The sequence below is a fragment of the Panthera uncia genome (genome assembly GCF_023721935.1).
Source record: "Panthera uncia isolate 11264 chromosome C1 unlocalized genomic scaffold, Puncia_PCG_1.0 HiC_scaffold_3, whole genome shotgun sequence".
Taxonomy (NCBI): domain Eukaryota; kingdom Metazoa; phylum Chordata; class Mammalia; order Carnivora; family Felidae; genus Panthera; species Panthera uncia.
Window position 1 is genome coordinate 38,955,277 of NW_026057584.1, and position 18,216 is coordinate 38,973,492.

The following is an 18,216-nucleotide window of genomic DNA, read 5'->3' on the forward strand; positions in this document are numbered from 1 at the left end:
ATTTCCTGGGAAGAACTCTGATTGGCCCTGGCTGGGTCACACATCCCCCTCCTTGCTGCCGTTGGGATAGGGCAAGGTGAGGGACAGCTCACCAGAACCACAGAGCATACAGAAGGAGTGGAGATAGGAGTGGAAAGGATGTTGAGTAGACACAAACCACATATTCTTCTCTATCTGGCCAGGTTGGCCTCATTCACCTAATACTTTTGTAGTAAGAAGAATTGATTATTTTTAAATGGTGTCAAATGGGGGGAAATGTGGCAAACACTCTGTATATATGCTAGCTTGAAATGGTTTTGTTCAGAAAAATTCTGATCACGTTAATTATATCTTCTTTTCTTTCAGGCTCTTGAGCAGTACTTGGAAACATGTAACATGCAAATTGATGACATTGTCACTTTGGTCCGTGGCAAATTGTCCAAGCAGAATCGTGTTACTCTGGGAGCTCTTGTGGTGCTGGATGTCCATGCTAGAGATGTCCTCACATCACTTGTTAAAAAACAAGTTAGCGATGACAGTGACTTCGAGTGGTTAAGTCAACTTAGGTACTATTGGCAAGTAAGTGAAATCACTGAATGTTATTACACAGCAATTTCAGCTCGTAGCTCTTTAATTTGTGCTTGTTTGCTCATATGGGAAATAGTAGTAGAAGATTTTTTTGTTGGGGCGCCTGGGTGGCTCAGTCGGTTGAGCCTCTGCCTTCGACGCATGTCATGATCTCTCGGTTCGTAAGTTCGAGCCCTGCGTCGGGCTCTGTGTTGACAGCTCAGAGCCTGGAGCCTGCTTCGGATTCTGTGTCTCCCTCTCTCTCTGCCCCTCCCCCGCTCATGCTCTGTGTCTCTCTCAAAAATAAAAAATAAACATTAAAAGAAAAAGATTTTTTGTTGATGGCTGACTCTACCCAAAGAAGCATTCTCCAGGCTGAAGGTTAAGGGAGGCGAAACTATATATCATCCAAACAAAAAACTATATCTATACCCAACTCTATACCCAAATTTATAGTTACATATAAATACAGTGTATATATATATACATATATGGGTGCTCACAAATTGAGTAATTATAAAAATCACTCATTTTAAATAAGCCATTATGCTCACAGAATCTGTAAAATGTCCAAACTAGACAGTTTAAAATTGTAATTTCAGATTTTTGACACATCTAAACAATGTAAAAACTCAGACTTTTATTTTGATTTCATCATTAAAGTTTGCTCTTGTTGGTCACTAGAAGGCTCCAGAAACATCTGGAAGGAAGGCTCTTATCAGGATACCCAGGTGGGTGGTCATGGCAGCACAGCTGAGAATGCAGGAGGAATAGGAACAGTTAGTACAGTGGACAAAGTTAAACCTGTTGAGAGTGGGAAGAAGGAGCTGAGGATGTCTGGAGATACAGACTCAAAAGTTCTTAGCAGATTCACTTTTGTGAAAGGCTTGTAGGTATGGAGTGGGAGGAGAAAAGATACAAGAATAAGAACCCGGGAAAACCATAAGAAGTAGTGGGTAGGAGCTCAGTGTGGAATCATTTCAAATGCCAGATCCTAGGGTTCCTGGGTGGCTCAGTTGGTTAAGCATCTGACTCTTGATTTTGGCTCAGGTCATGATCTCATGGTCATGGGATTGAGCTCTGTGTGGGGCTCCCTGCTGAGGATAGAGCTGGCTTGAGATTCTCTCTCTCTCCTCATCTCTCTGCTCCTCCTACTTTCTCTCTTTTCAATCAATAAGTGAATGAATGAATGAATGAATGAATGCCAGATCCTTCCCTTACCAGATTTAGGACTTGGGCAAGTTACTTACTCTCTAGAAGCATCAGCTTTCTTACCCATAAAATGATGATAATGAGAATATTCAATAGTGAAGATGAATTGAACAATTGATTATAAATATAGGAGAATCAATTACCAGAGAAATTAAAAAAACAATCCTATTTATAGTTGCATCAAAAAAGAATAAAATATATAAAAATAAATTCAAACAATGAAGTAAAAGATTTGCATGCTGAAAACTCTAAGACATTGATGAAGGAAATTGAAGACACAAATGAATGGAAAGATACTTTGTGGATTGGAAAATTAATATTGTTAAAGTATTCCTAATACCCAAAGCAATCTACAGATTCAATGTAATCCCTATCAAAATTTCAATGGCATTTTTTCACAGAAATACACAGTCTTAAAATTTGTATGCAGCCACAAAAGACACAAAGCAATCTTGAAAAAGAACAAAGCTGGAGGCATCCTGCTCCATGTTTTCAAACTATATTGCAAAGCTGTAGTAATCAGATCAGAATGGTATTGCCATAAAAACAGACATATGAATCAATGGAACAGAATAGAGAGCCCAGAAATACACCCAAACATCTATGACCAAATAATTTATGACAAAAAGCCAAGAATATGCAGTGGAGAAAGGACAGTCTATTCAATAAATAGTGTTGGGAAGACTGAATGACCATATAGGAAATAATGAAGCTGGACCACTGTCTTATACCATACACAATAATTAACTCAAAATGGATTAAAGACGTGAATGTAAGACCTGAAATAAAAAATTCATAGAAGAAAACATAGATGGTAAGCCCTTTAAATCAGTCTTGGCAATGATTTTTTTTGGCGAGAAAAAGGCAGCAAAAGCAAAAATAACAAGTGGGGCTACATCAAACTGAAACGTGCTATACAGCAGAGGAAACCATCAACAAAATGTAAAAGCAGCTTACTTGGTGGGAGAAAATACTTGCAAATCATATCTGATAAGGGGTTAACATCTAAAATATGTAAAGGACTCCTACAATTAATTCAATAGCAAAAACACAAACTATATAATTTGAAAATGGTCAAAGGATATGAATAGACATTTTTCCAAAGATGTACATATACCTAACAGGTTCATGAGAAGATGGTCAACATCATTAATCATCAGTAAAATGCAAATCAAAACCACAATGAAATATCCTCTCACACCTAACAAAATGGCTATTAACAAAAAAGGCAAAAGAGGGACGTCTGGGTGGCTCAGTCAAGTGTGACTCTTGATTTCTGCTCAGGTTAGTATCTCAAGGTTCAGTTCCTGAGATTGACCCCCACTTTGGACAGTGCAGAACCTGCTTGGGAATCTCTCTCTGCACCTCCCCTACTCATATACACACACTCTCTCTAAATAAATAGACCTTAAAAAAAGACAAAATATAACAGACAAAAGATAACAATTGCTGGCAAGGGTGTGAAAAAAAAAGGAACTGTTGTATGCTGTTGGTGGGAATGTAGATTGGTGCAGACACTATGGAAAACAGTATAGAGGTTCCTCAAAAAATAAAAAATAGAATATGACATGATCCAACAATTTCACTTCTGGGTATTATCTGAAGAAAACAAAAACACTAGAAAAGATACATGCACCCCCGTGTTTATTGAAGCATTATTTACAATAACTAAGATATAGAAACAAACCTGAATGTCCATTGACATACCAATAAAGAAGACATGATATATATGTACAGGGGAATATTATTCAGCCAAAAAAAATGATACCTTGCCATTTGTAACAATATGGATTGACCTTGAGGACATTATGCTAAGTGAAATAGGTCAGACAAAGACGTACAATACGGTCTCACTTAAATGTGCAGTCTAAAACTAAACTCCTAGATTGGTGAGCAGATTAGTGGTTGCCAGAGGCTGGGGATGGGAAAGGGGGAGAAATGGGTGAAAGGAGTCACAAAGTGCAAACTTCTAGTTATAAATAAGCCATGGGGTTGTAATACACAGTATTTTACTATAGTTAATAGTACTGTACTACATATTTAAAAATTACTAAATCTTAAAACTCTCCTTATAAGAAAATTGTACTTATGTATGATGATAGATCTTAACTGGACTTACTGTGATTATTTTACAGTAAACACAAATACTGAGTAATTATGTTTATACTTGAAACTAATATTGTATGTCAACTATACCTTAATTTTAAAAAGGCTTGGCAAGTAAAAAGAAAAGAATATATAGGAAAAATAAGGAACAAATATGTTTTTCATAGATATCTACGGAAAAAATGGAAGCCAGTGGCTTCCGTTACTTATCTAAGAAAATCAGATATTTAGTTCTTTGAATTTAATGATGTCTGAAAAGTGAATTTTACTTATTTATTTATTTATTTATTTATACTTTATTTTTTTAATTTATCCAAGTTAGTTAGCATTTAGTGCAACAAAGATTTCAGGAGTAGATTCCTTAATGCCCCTTACCCATTTAGCTCACCCCCACCCCCACAACCTCTCCAGTAACCCTCTGTTTGTTCTCCATATTTAAGAGTCTCTTATGTTTTGTCCCCCACCCTGTTTTATATTATTTTTGCTTCCCTTCCATTCTGTTCATCTGTTTTGTATTTTAAATTCCTCATATGAGTGAAGTCATATGATATTCGTCTTTCTCTAATTTTGCTTAGCATAATACCCTCTAGTTCATCCATGTAGTTACAAATGGCAAGATTTCATTCTTTTTGGTTGCCGAGTAATACTCTATTGTGTATACATATACCACATCTTCTTTATCCATTCATCCTTTGATGGACGTTGGGGCTCTTTCCATACTTTGGCTACTGTTGACAGTGCTGCTGTGAACATTGGGGTGCATGTGCCCCTTCGAAACAGCATACCTGTATCCCTTGGATAAATACCGGTAGCGTAATTGCTGGGTTGTGGGGTAGTTCTATTCTTAATTTTTTGAGGAAACTCCATACTGTTTTCCAGAGTGGCTGCACCAGTTTGCATTCTTACCAGCAGTGCAAGAGAGATCCTTTCTCTGCACCCTTGTCAACATCTGTTGTTGCCTGAGTTGTTAATGTTAGCCATTCTGACAGGTGTGAGGTGGTATCTTATTCTGGTTTTGATTTGTATTTCCCTGATGATGAGTGATGTTGAGCAGTTTTTCATGTGTTGGTTGGCCATCTGGATGTCTTCTTTGAAGACGTGTCTGTTCATGTCTTTTGCCCATTTCTTCACTGGATTATTTGTTTTTTGGGTGTTGAGTTTGATAAGTTCTTTATAGATTTTGGACACTAACCCTTTATCTGATATGTCATCTGTAAATAAATATCTTCTCCCATTCCATCGGTTGCCTTTTAGTTTTGCTGATTATTTCCTTTGCTGTGCAGAGCTTTTTATTTTGATGAGGTCCCAATAGTTCATTTTTGCTTTTGTTTCCCTGGCCTCCGGAGATGTGTTGAATAAGAAGTTGCTGCGGCCAAGATCAAAGAGTTTTTTGCCTGCTTTCTCCTCGAGGGTTTGGATGGCTTCCTGTCTTATGTTTAGGTCTTTCATCCATTTTGGAGTTTTTTTGTGTGTGTATGGTGTAAGAAAGTGGTCCAGGATCATTTTTCTGCCTGCTGCTGCCCAGTTTTCCCAGCACCACTTGCTGAAGAGACTTGAAAAGTGAATTTTAGGGAGTTTGTTTATAACATGACAATTGTTTTAAAGAGTTGGAAATTTCATATTATTTTAAATTTTGTTATTTAAGTTATCTTCATTTTCTCTGATTTACCCTAGGAAAATCATTTAGAAACAAAGATGATCAATGCTGGCTTACGATATGGATATGAGTATCTGGGTAATTCCCCTAGACTGGTTATTACTCCGCTCACTGATCGATGTTACAGGTAAACTTGCTAACTTAAGGGTCTATTGGACATAAATTTCACTCACCCCTAGACCACTAAATCTTTAAAAGAATTATCTTTGACTCAGCAAATGTATTTTATGTTATCTTTTCCTAGACTCTTAATACTCCTCTCAACTTGATTTTCAGTTTCTCGTTTTCTGCTGGCTTTTTCCTCTCAGCTCTGGAGCTAAATATTGCCAGATTTTGCTGCTGTTTTTTTTACACTATTCGTTTCTTCTTTCCTTGAAACTTTCTCTTTGTTTTGGATCATTTAAGGCAAACTGTTGCTTCCCCAGAAACGCAGAATTTTGTAGATTTCTGTTTTCATGCAGTGTTTCGTACCATGACTCATGGTTTCCCAAATGTTCTCATTCACTTTCAGGCTTTAATAGCCTACATTCTGAAGATCCACAAATCTATACCTCCAGCCAAGGTCTCTCCTGTAAACTTGTGCTACATACATGCCTGGTTGGGTATCTCCATTAGATAGCTCATAGGTATTTATGTTTATACTTTTTCTATCAGGTTTCTGAATAATAAAAAGGCTTTAACAACTTTAATCCAAGTTCCCATCTCCTGTATTCCAAATTATTGTCAAAAACGAAAAATGTTATTTTTTTTCAGATATTAACAGTTCATATAGGTATAATATCAAAGTTAGCATCTTCCATCCAATTAAAAAAATCTTTTTAATGTTTGTTTATTTTTGAGAAAGAGAGACAGAGTGCAAGCAGGGGAGGTGCAGAGAGAGAGAAGGAGACACAGGATCTAAAGCAGGATCCAGGCTCTGAGCTGTCAGCATAGAGCCTGACCGTGGGGCTCAAGCTCATGAACCATGAGATCATGACCTGAGCCAAAGTTGGACGTTCAAGCAACTGAGCCACCCAGGTGCCCCTCTTTCATCCAACTTAAAACTCCCCTTCTCTCCCAGCTTGAGCTTGACTCAGACACAAAGCCTGCATTTGGAGAGGCAAATGTGTTCAGTCTTTTGTCAGTTTTATCCCTGTCCTTAGCATCTGTCCCTCAATAGCTCACCTGTGGCTCCTCCAATGTTGAAGGTTAATGGAGGAGGGGAGAAGGAAAGGGAGAGGTGGGTTTACATGTGACAAGTGTCTTGTGTGACAACTATCTCTTGGCTATTTAGTGCCCTCAGTGGGGATGCAAGCCTAGATACGCCAGATCTCCCATGGGATATTTATGTGGGTTTTCTGGAACTTCCCCCATCCCCTAGTTACCTGTGTAAAATGCCTTCTCTGGCTGGCTGCTGGTGACTTTTGCTTCAGCCTCTGTCTGAGGTCAACCACACACTGACATTCACCTTGGGATCTTTTCTGATTCTAAGTGGGTCTTCTGCACAGAGTTCCATTCAATGTGACTCAAATCTACCTCCCTTCCAGTGGGATCTGGATCTGGTCAGATGATAAACGTACATTTATTTTGCCAGTTATATGAGTACATCTCTCACTGTTACAGTTTTCCCTGATTCTGCCATCAGAAGCAGCTACAGGCATTCTCTTGGTGCTAAATATTTTAAGTTGTGATTGAATTCCCAGTTCCTGTATTTTACAAATTCCAGGGGTCAGTGTGTCAAGCTTTTTGAATAGTTCTCTAAAGCTCCTCAGGTAGCTTGGGAGAGGGGTAGGTGCTGCTCTTCTTCTCTACGGAGGAATGGGAAATAGACAACATAATGGCAGCTCTTTCCAAAGAAATCTTACTCTTGACCCGTCATTTACAAGCTTCCTAGCCAATCTCTACATGCCCTGGTGCTAGGTGACCAATTTTACTTTCTGTAAGATAAGATGGCATACATTGCTCTCAGCTTGGGTTTTTAATAAACATTCCAAGACAGAAAGAGCTCTATTTGTATATTTTTAGACTTTTTTATACTTTAAAGCTAATGTTTATATATGTTTATCAAAAATTTTATCATTGTCTTTACTTCCTATTGCTTCTTCCTTTGCCTTCTTTCTGGTTTAATTTTTCTTCTTACTAGGTGACATCTTTTGGTAATTATTTCAGCGAGGTTCTGCAAATAATAAGCTCTATCAATCTTTGTCTAAAAAAAATCTGGTCTTCACTCAATTATTAGATGACAGGTTAGTTAGGTATAGAACCATAAGTGAATCATAATTTCCCCTCAGCTCTCCAAAGTTATTATTCTCCTGGCATTCATTGCTACTACTTAGTAGTGTGTTACTGTAATTATGATTCCTTTGTAGGTAAATTCTTTCTATTGTAGTTTTTAAGATTTTGTTGATGTTCACTGTAATGTTACTAGATGTGGGTAAGTTTTCATTTATCCCACTTGAGACTTTTCACTTATCTTTCTTCAATTCTGGCAAATTCTCAGCCATTGCTTTTTAAATTTCGACTTCTCTGCAGTCTCTTCCTTCTTCTATGGTATCTCAACTTTTTTTTTATATTCTATCTCAGAATCTTCCTGGGTGATTTCCTCACATACCTTCTAGTGCAGAATTCTGTTTTTTCCATGGTTACTCTATTTAATCTGTTAACTTTTTAAAAAGTTCAGTCATTAGGGGCGCCTGTAAGTCCCAGTAGGGTATGCCTTGGACTTAAGTCATGATCTCACAGTTGGTGAGTTCGGGAACCATGCTGGCTGGGTTCTGTGCTGACAGCTCAGAGCCTGGAGCCTTGCTTCACATTCTGTGTCTGCCTCTCTCTCTGCTCCTCCCCTGTTCATGCTCGTGCTTTCTCTCTCTCCCTCTCTCTCTCTCTCTCTCAAATATAAACATTAAAAAAAAAGTTCAATGACTATATTTTTTATTGCTAGAGTTCAAGTTGTCTCTTTTATGAAATTGGCTTTTTTCCCCCTCACAATTTTCTTATGTCTATTGCTTTTTATTAAAATCTAATTGAATAAACCACCAGGATGCCAAAGAGTACCATGTATGCAGTAATCCTCCCATACCTTTGTCCATCTGCCACTGCAAGTCTGACTCTTAGATCCCTCTCTCTCTAGTTTTAATCGTGAGCTCCTTTTTTAGTAAGGGTCATTTCCCCATGCAGTCTTACATTTCCTCAGCTGTGGAGGTGTCCATGGGGAGCAGTTTCACATTTACCTCTGAAAAGGGCTCTAGGGTTTTCTTTGGTCCAGAACAAAATTTCAAGGTTAATTTCTTAGTTTGGGTTCACGTGCCCATGAATAATGGATATTGGGACCATACCCCTATGAATGATGTAGGCTTTTGATTGGATGCTACATGAAGTATAAGCTTCCTAACTCCTCTGTAGTTGATTCTTTGTCTTTTTTGAGTAGGCTGCTAAAATAACTTTACTTCCTCTTTAGAGAGAAGTCAGTTTTTCAAGGCTTCTAAGTTTATATAGGTAAATCTATTTCAGCTCTTCACCTTGCTCAGTTCTAAGAATTTTTCTATTCCGTGTGGTAGTAAATACACTTGTGTTTGTATGCAGATCCCAAAACAATATGTACCTCTTAGTTTAAGCACCTAATTACTGACAGCATTGCATTTCCTCTTCTTTGGTGATTTCCTTTCCGTTCTTTCAAAAATGGCTATGTATTTCCAAAGTTAGTATTTTTTTCTATGTAGCATTTCCAAATTCTTGTAATTAGGGGCATTGGATGGTTTACGGCCTCAGCTGAATTCTCCATATTGACCGGAGTCAGCATTGAATTTCAAAAGTGTGTTTGTTCTGACTTTGTCATATATAATCAGCTATTCACAAATTAAATATGATAACAGATAAAGTAATGCACAGAGATTTTCCGAGATTCATGGGAAGGAAGAAATTATTTAAGAGGAAGGAGAAAATTTGGCTGTCAGTTTAAACTTTTCCTCTGTTCATAATAGATATTTAAGAATAACATTATTCTACAAAGATTGCTTATTGCTTCTATTTCAGGACCTTGTTTGGAGCTCTTCACCTGCACCTTGGAGGAGCACCTGAAGGGCCAGCTGGCACAGGAAAGACCGAAACTACCAAAGATTTAGCAAAAGCAGTGGCCAAACAGTGTGTCGTTTTCAACTGCTCTGATGGGTTGGATTATCTAGCTTTAGGGAAATTCTTTAAGGTTTGAATTGACTCATTTCTTTACAAAACGATGACTTCTCAGAGAGGAAGTTCATTTATAATGAAAGATAATTTAATGCAAGTATAGGACTTATTTGTATTTTAAGTAAAATTAAAACACTATTTTCATTCTCAAGAGGAGTAGGGTTATTTCAAAAGCTTACCTGAGAAGGAACTGTCCCTCAGCCCCCAGCCCCTGCTGTGATGGGTCAATATTACTAATAGGAATGAGTGGTGTCCCTTCAGTATACTGGGGCAGCTAAAAATGTGAGAACAAATACATCACGTAAAGACTGTGGGGAATCTCTTCTTTAACCTATAGCTCTTATTATTAACAAGTCATGATTTAGTAATTTACTTTCATAGATACTCTCTAGTTAATCTTTTTTTGTGAAGTTAAAATCCACTTTTTATTCTTATTCTGAGTCAGATTCTCACTCCTAGGAGTCTGTAAGATTACAAAAGGGGGAAGTTAAAAATATAACATCCTTGTCTAAAAACCCATGACATCTGGGGCGCCTGGGTGGCTCAATCAGTTAAGCATCCGACTTTGGATCAGGTCATGATCTCAAGGTTTGTGAGTTTGAGCCCCACGTCCAGCTCTGTGTTGACAGCTCAGAGCCTGGAGCCTGCTTCAGATTCTGTGTCTCTGTCTCTCTGCCCCTCCCCTGCTCATTCTCTCTCTCTCTCTCTCTCTCTCAAAAATAAATAAACATTAAAAAAAATTAAACCTATGAATATCTGGTCTTTTTAGCATTTTATTGCTACAGCCTATTATTCCTTAAAATGTTAGTTGGTACAGTTGACCACAGAATTATCCATTTGGGATTATGGGCTCTGTTTATGTGTATGTTTCTGTAAAAATTCTGTAATTCTTACTTTTAAATATTCTGTAATTATTTTCCAAATTTTTTTTCAGAAAAGTTAACATTAAAAATGCACATACACAAATTCACAAAAAAAGAATATACAAATCCTACCCTATACAATAAACTGTTCTGGCTGAAATACAACCTAGTCATTTTATAACAGATATGGAATATAAAAAGTGTCTGCCTTTGTGATGCTGAAACAATTAGAAGAAGATTTTAAAAGTCAAAATTATAATAAGTCTCAAAAAAACATTCGAATGATCCCTTATCACATTAATCATACTCTGTAATGACACACAATCTTACTGTAATGATTATTTATGAAAGAGATAGTAAATCTTAAAGAGTCTGTGTGTAGTGTAGTTTGAACAGCTATTATATTCCTAAATGTTTAAAGGAAAGTCTGGTATGTACTACTCAGTTTTTGAATGTATATAATGATATTCTTCATTCTTTGCTATAGATTCATATACTTTTGATATTAAAGTTGCTTATTGATAAGTATGTGTTGGTTACATACTTTGTGTTAGGAACATGCTGAATAATGGGGGTACAGAATGAGACAGACATGGGTCTTACTATTAAGAATCTCACAATCCTTATAATTGATTGAATATGTAACTTCAAAAGCATTTTTTGTTCTCTGTGATTTCTAATTCTTTTATGATATGCAGAGATCAAAGTCATAGCCTTCTCTAATGAAAATGTACTAATCTTCGAAATTCATGGAGTTCACGTTTAATCCAGTGTGATTCAGTAGTGGAACTGTGTATAAATCCAAGGTCAGGCACTATTAGCTGTGTGGCCTTTTATTAATTACTTAATATCTTGTATGATATAGTCTTAGTTTCTTTACATAAAAGACATGCATCATGCCTGGCATCTACCAGGTACTTAATGAAACACATATACATACACATACAATCTACAGGAAATGCATTCAATAAATGTCAAATTGATTTTTTTTAAGTAAATTTGAATTTGGACTGAGCTACTCAAGCTTGGTTTTCCAGTTTCCTTTAATGACCAAAGGACACATATTTGTGAGGTAGTTTTGAGTTAGAAGTGCAAACTAGGGCCTGAGACTGTTAGTTGACTGTTAAGGTCCTTAGACCACAAAGTAGTCTCATTAGCAAAGAAGTCATCTTATTTAGAGAATTATTGCAATCTAGAAAATGAGAAAATAAAATCTAGAAAATAAAAAATTGCATGTAGAAAAAGCAAGCAAAATCAACTTGTATAAAAAAAAAGTAAGAAAGGCTTTGAGATTTCAGGTATACATCTAAATGCCAAAAGATATACAGAAAATAAAAAGCAATAGACCAATTGGACAATTTTCCAACTGATCAAACTCCTTATTCATGGAGAATAATGAATTTCTAATAAAAAATAATATGCTGTCTTTAAAGATAAAGGTGAATAAGGAATTTCCTTGCTAGGATATTAAATCCTTGAAAACATCAGGTGAAAATGCAACATTTCAATGCAACATTCAATCAGATATAATTGAAAAATTTCATTACTCTTTTCTCCCAGGGACTGTTATCTTGTGGCGCCTGGGCTTGCTTTGATGAGTTTAACAGAATTGATTTGGAAGTACTGTCTGTGGTTGCTCAACAAATTCTTACTATCCAAAGAGGTAATGGACTAGTTTGTCTCTGCATTATGTGAAAACAGAAATATGAGAGGCAGTGCATGGCACAAATCGTATTTATATGTGGAATTGCTAATGCATTTCATTCTTGATGACCCACAGGTATTAATGCAGGTACTGATATACTGGTGTTTGAAGGAACCGAGTTAAAACTCGACCCCACGTGTGCTGTCTTTATAACAATGAACCCTGGATATGCAGGGCGATCAGAACTGCCAGATAATCTGAAGGTACAGAAGGGGCAATTATATCATCTATTTCCTTTCTGTAGTTTATAAAGTTAATATGTAAAAAAAGAAAGAACATGTCATCTTTGAATTTTATGCAAAACATTTGCTTTTGGATGTTATAGAACACTCTTTTAGAAAATAATTTGTAAAGCTTTGAGTGCCCTTAGAAAATAAATATGCAAACCCAGTGCAGTTTCCAAATTTGTGTTTAAAACATAATGATAATTGGGGCTCCTGGCTGTGGCTCAGTCAGTAGAGCATTCAACTCTTGATCTCAGGGTTGTGAGTTCAAGCCCCACGTTGGGCATGGAGCCTACTAAAAAAAATAATGCTAATTACAGAAAATTAGAAAATATAGGAAATGCTGAAAAAGATACCCATCCTATTCTTTACTATATTATATCCCACAATTTTAAATGCCTTTTAAAATGCTCATTTTAAATGGTGGAATCAGGCAATTGTGTATGCTCAGTTTTTTTTCCAGGTTAACATTATAGCATGAGCATTTTCCTGTCTGTATAAACGTAATTCAAAACAGCAAATAAATTTACTGCATTGTGCCTTACTGTTATTTAGGTTGCTTTTAGTTTTCCTTTGTTATAAATAATAATGCAAGGGCAATTTTTACTTAAGGCTTTTCTCTATTTTAAAATATTTCCTTAAGTATGGCCATAGGACCAAGTGCTGTGTTGCTGAATTGCCTTCCAACAGAGGCTGAAATAATTCACAGCTCACATCAACTCTCAGTTCTCATTTATACCCAACACTATTTTTTTTTTCTTGGTAAAATGAGCAAAACGCTTTGCTAATTCAATCTAGAATCTTCACTTAAAAAACAAAAAGTTGATTGTGAGAGAAATATGGCATTTCCCCATATCTTAGGCATTTTATATCCTTTTCTGATAAACTGCATCTGTGGCTAGTGCATAAAGAACAATGTTGAAGGATAATGCAATGGTAATTGTGGATCTAAAACCGAGTCCCCTGGAGCTTGCTCCTACATTCCTTCCACTATTCACATATTTAGATGGACTTCTTAGACTAGGTGAGGAATTTTTCTCTTCCACCGAAAAGACTTGATTCAACCAATTGCTACCCAGTATTTGGTATTTGTATTCCAAGCACTTTTATATGTTAGATGTTTTAGTACTTTGCCTTAGTGAAGGATGGTATGATTAAAAAATAAAAACTGGTAAATCTTCTTTTATCTAAGAAGCATTTTGCAACTTTTCATTGTGGTTTACATTTGGAAAGCTCTTTTTGTAGCAGTGCTTTTATTTGCTGTTTTTCTTAAGTAGGATCAACGTGATTACACAGTATTTGTAAAGGCAGAAATGTGTGAATAGCTCATCATAAAAAGCTGGGACGGTTATTAGCTGAGTGTGTCAATGCCCTTGTAACCTGTAATGCAGGTTGTCTCATGGTTTCATGTGCTGTGCGTGTTGAAATGGTGTCAAAATTATCCACCTGTGGTTCTGTGGGTGATGTATTATTTTCCTTCTACTTTAGACCAAAAGTTGCTCTTAAATTCTGGTAGCTTTGTTGTTCTTCCCACTGTGCAGTCTCCTTAGTTAGAAGTGCTACAGGACGTCTGTTTGCAAGTATACATGGAAACACCTAACAATTTTGAAGAAAATGCCTTAGTCTGAAAAGAAAGAAATCTGTCTTCCTTGAAACAAAAACAAAAGGCTTACTGAGGCCCAGAGGCCTGGAGAATGTCTTCAAAGTCATCCTTGAAGCTTCCCTCTTCTTCACCCAGTGGTTCAGCTGGTCCCCAATAATGGGAATCCTATTTTACAAAAGCCTTATAGTTCTTGCTGCTCCCGCTTAGTCTCATCACCACACCTTGTTTCTGTCCCTCTTCAGTCTCCTCTTGTGTGTCTTAGTGCAGCAACCCACTTGTCACCAATCTCTTCCTCACTAAAATTCACTCTAACGAATTCCCCGTTAAAAGTCTACCAGTGTCATCAGAAGAAATCTGATCCTATAACTTCCAGAGTTAAGCTACTGGGCTTTTTGTTTTTGTTTTGCCTGCAGAAAAACAGTTCAAAGTTCTTGGCCTGATCTACAAGAACCTTGGAATTAGGACCCAGCTCCCCCTGTGCTGCCATCTCCCTACGCCTATGTGCATCATGCAGAAAGAGTCCCCTTTTGACATCCTGTACCCCTAGATAAGATCTGCATAGTAGGTCGATTCCTTAAGCACATTTCTACGTTAGAGAAGCTATAGTTAATATTAAAACTATTCTAATCCACTCAACATGACATTTCAGAATAGTCGAATGCTAGAAGCCATGGTAAAACAGGCATATTCCAGATCTTCTAGTATCACAAAGCCAATAACCTGATACATAGCTTTCCAGAAAGATAATGGTCGTGTTGACTATATGTATCAGAATTTATTCAAGCCTGGGTATGATACTTGGAACTATACTCTTACATTCAAGAAAGTATGTCATTGGGTAAGCCAGAATCTAACTTAAAAATTTTTAAGAGCACTAAATTGCCTTTAAACTTATTGCTGTTACTAACAAATTATTTCTGACACATTTCAAATCAAACCATATCATATCAGTATTTCTCACACACTGTTTGAGAACCATTGAATTAGAATATCCACCCCCATAACAGTTTAGTCCTAAAAATATTTTGAGCAGGATGCTTTCCTCTGTGATATATAAAAAGCAAAGTTAAGTCTTTGGTGAAGGATTCCTATTGGATGGAACATCATGATAACCCCTCAAAACTTCTTTACCACACTCTGTTTTTTGTTCTCTTGGCTACTGATCTGTCTGTTGCATAGTGTTCCACGGCCATATTGCTAGTAGGGCTGAAAGAATGTGAATAGGAATTTGTGAAATACCTGAGGTTGTCAGAGGGAAGCCTACAACACACAGACCTGAATGTTCACCTTAAACTAGTAGCAGTTTATACTATTGTGGAAAGACCACACCACCCTAATCTAGCCATGGACCCACTGACTGATTTGTTCATTGATTCATTGATTCATTCATTCTTGAGAAAAAAAAAAAAAGCGGTTGAGAAACTACCCTTTTAAAGAGGTACTATCTATGGCACGTGGGTGTCTTAGTCAGTTAAGTGTCCGATTTCGGCTCAGGTCATGATCTCACAGTTTGTGGGCTCAAGCCCTGCATCGGGCTCTGTGCTGATGGCTCAGAGCCTGGAGCCTACTTCAGATTCTGTGTCTCCCTCTCTATGTCCCTCCCCCACTCATGCCCTGTCTCTCTCTCAAAAAGAAATAAACAGGGGCGCCTGGGTGGCTCGGTCGGTTAAGCATCCGACTTCGGCTCAGGTCATGATCTCGTGGTCCGTGAGTTCGAGCCCCGCGTCGGGCTCTGTGCTGATAGCTCAGAGCCTGGAGCCTGTTTCAGATTCTGTGTCTCCCTCTCTCTCTGCCCCTCCCCTGTTCATGCTCTGTCTCTCTCTGTCTCAAAAATAAAAAAATTAGAAAAACGTTAAAAAAAAAATTAAAAAAAAAAAAGAAATAAACATTAAAAAAATTTGAAGAGGTACTATGTATATAGTAATTCTCTTGCATTCTTTGTTTCTCAAATATGTAGTGCTTTAGAGCACTTGTTTGAGCTTCTCTGTTCCAAGTTATTTGCTCAAGCTATGTATTTTTAACATTTTATTCTTTCTTTAATGGTAACCTTACTGATAAAATAGGTGTACTAAGGTTTCTAGCTAGTAATTAACACATTGGAAGGATCTTGTTTGATGCAAATCTTTTATTCTCAACCTGGAACAGTCTATAGGATAACTTAAGCGAGATGTCTAATTTTCTATCTGCCTGTGTTTCAGGTAATTCAATGAATTCCTGGAAGATACTTACCAACTATCTGAATAAAAATTGCCATTTTTCTAGGGGCACCTGGCTGGCTCAATCAGTACAGCATGCAACTCTCAGTCTCAGGGTGTGAGTTCAAGACCCACACTGGGCATGGAGCCTACTTAAAAAAAATGCCACTTTTCTAGAATATTATTTTTTTCTCTTTAGTACACAAAGGTTCCTGTCTAAATGTACGAGGTATTGAAGTAGGACTTGACACGTAATAACATTCTAAAGTTAAATTTTCTTTTATTTTTTTATTTCTTTTTAATCTTTATTTTTGAGGGAGAGAGAGAGACAGAGCATGAGCAGGGTAGGGGCAGAGAGGGAGGGAGACTCAGAATCCAAAGCAGGCTCCAGGCTCTGAGCTGTCTGCCCAGAACCCGATGCAGGACTCAAACCCACGAGCTATGAGATCATGACCTAAGCCAAGGTCAGATGCTTAACTGACTGAGCCACCCAGGTGCCCTGTGAAGTTAAATTTTCTTATTTATTCTTTTAAAATCTGTTGAGCTTTCTCTTTAGTTAGCATCATGTAACATTTATCTATCCCACAACAGTTAAAATATCATGAGAAAAAAATATCTTGGAGCACCTAGGTGGCTCAGTTGGTTAAGAGTACGATTCTTGCTGTTGGCTCAGGTCATGATCTCACAGTTGTGAGATCAAGCCCCACATCAGTGTGGAGGCTGCTTGGGATTCTCTCTCTCTCTCTCTCTCTCTCTCTCTCTCTCTCTCTCTCTTTCTTTATCTCTTTATCTCTCAAAAATCAATCAATAAAAATATCTTTACAATTTGGAAAACTGATTTATTTCTAGTATTAATTATCTGTGACTTCCAGTTTTCATTTCTTTATGTTTGATGAAAGACTGACATGCTTACTATAGACACAAAAAAGTTAAAAATATCTCAAAATACCTTATTTATCTAACATAGCCTTGTTATTAGGAGTAATCTGATTAGCCCACTGCATATAATTCATTAGATTCCTAGAGAACCTCACTTATAGCCCAGGTCTCCCCAAACCAGGCACTTTTTCACCAGCCCAGAAGAAAAGCCCAGCTTTTGGACATCCCAGCAGAATTGGATACTTTTTCCCTATAATCTGTCACTTGCCAAGAAGAATCAATCTAAGTACCGTAAGAATTCATAAGTGTTCTTAAATCATGATTTAAGGAAAAATACTTATACAGAAGTTAATGATATGTATTATAACAATGACAAGAAACCCATTTTTATTTTATTTTTTAAAAGTGTTTATTGATTTGAGAGAGGGAGAGAGAGAGAATGTGAGCAGTGGCGGGGCAGACAGAGAGGGAGAGAGAGAATCCCAAGCCAGCTCCGCACTATCAGCACAGAGCCCTACCTGGGGCTTGATCATACCAGCCCGTGAGATCATGACCTGATTCAAAATCAGGAGTTAGACTCTTAACCAACTGAGCTACCCAGGCACCACTAGAAACCCATTTTTAAAATTAAGTGTTCTTATCTATATGATCTGGACACTGTAATTTAATATTATTGAGGAAGAGCTATAAAGTCATAAGGAAATGCCCAGTAAGTTATCTTTATGATGGTCTTCTTTAAAAAACACCTATTCTGCACTCCTACAGGCTCTCTTTCGGACAGTAGCAATGATGGTGCCTGATTATGCCATGATTGCTGAAATAGTCCTGTACTCCTGTGGGTTCGTCACAGCTCGTCCACTGTCAGTGAAAATCGTGGCCACCTACCGCTTGTGTTCAGAGCAGTTGTCCTCACAACATCACTATGACTATGGCATGAGAGCTGTGAAGTCTGTGCTTACGGCCGCTGGGAATCTAAAGGTAGAGGAGTCAAGTTATTTCTTACTCATAAATTTTGTTGGTAAATTTCAGGGCCATCTGTCTTTACAGAGTTCCAATACTGGC

General features: G+C 37.3%; 1 protein-coding gene across 2 annotated transcripts in view; it reads left to right on the forward strand.

Moving 5' to 3' along the window:
• Nucleotides 1-18,216, forward strand: part of DNAH7 (dynein axonemal heavy chain 7) — a 267,164-nt gene that overhangs the window by 94,095 nt on the left and 154,853 nt on the right. For both annotated transcript variants that reach the window (XM_049615226.1, XM_049615227.1), the window contains 6 exons: nt 346-558; nt 5,539-5,648; nt 9,533-9,701; nt 12,109-12,211; nt 12,329-12,456; nt 17,920-18,132. In XM_049615226.1, the coding sequence (XP_049471183.1) occupies nt 346-558; nt 5,539-5,648; nt 9,533-9,701; nt 12,109-12,211; nt 12,329-12,456; nt 17,920-18,132 (936 nt within the window). The remainder of the gene's footprint in view (nt 1-345; nt 559-5,538; nt 5,649-9,532; nt 9,702-12,108; nt 12,212-12,328; nt 12,457-17,919; nt 18,133-18,216) is intronic.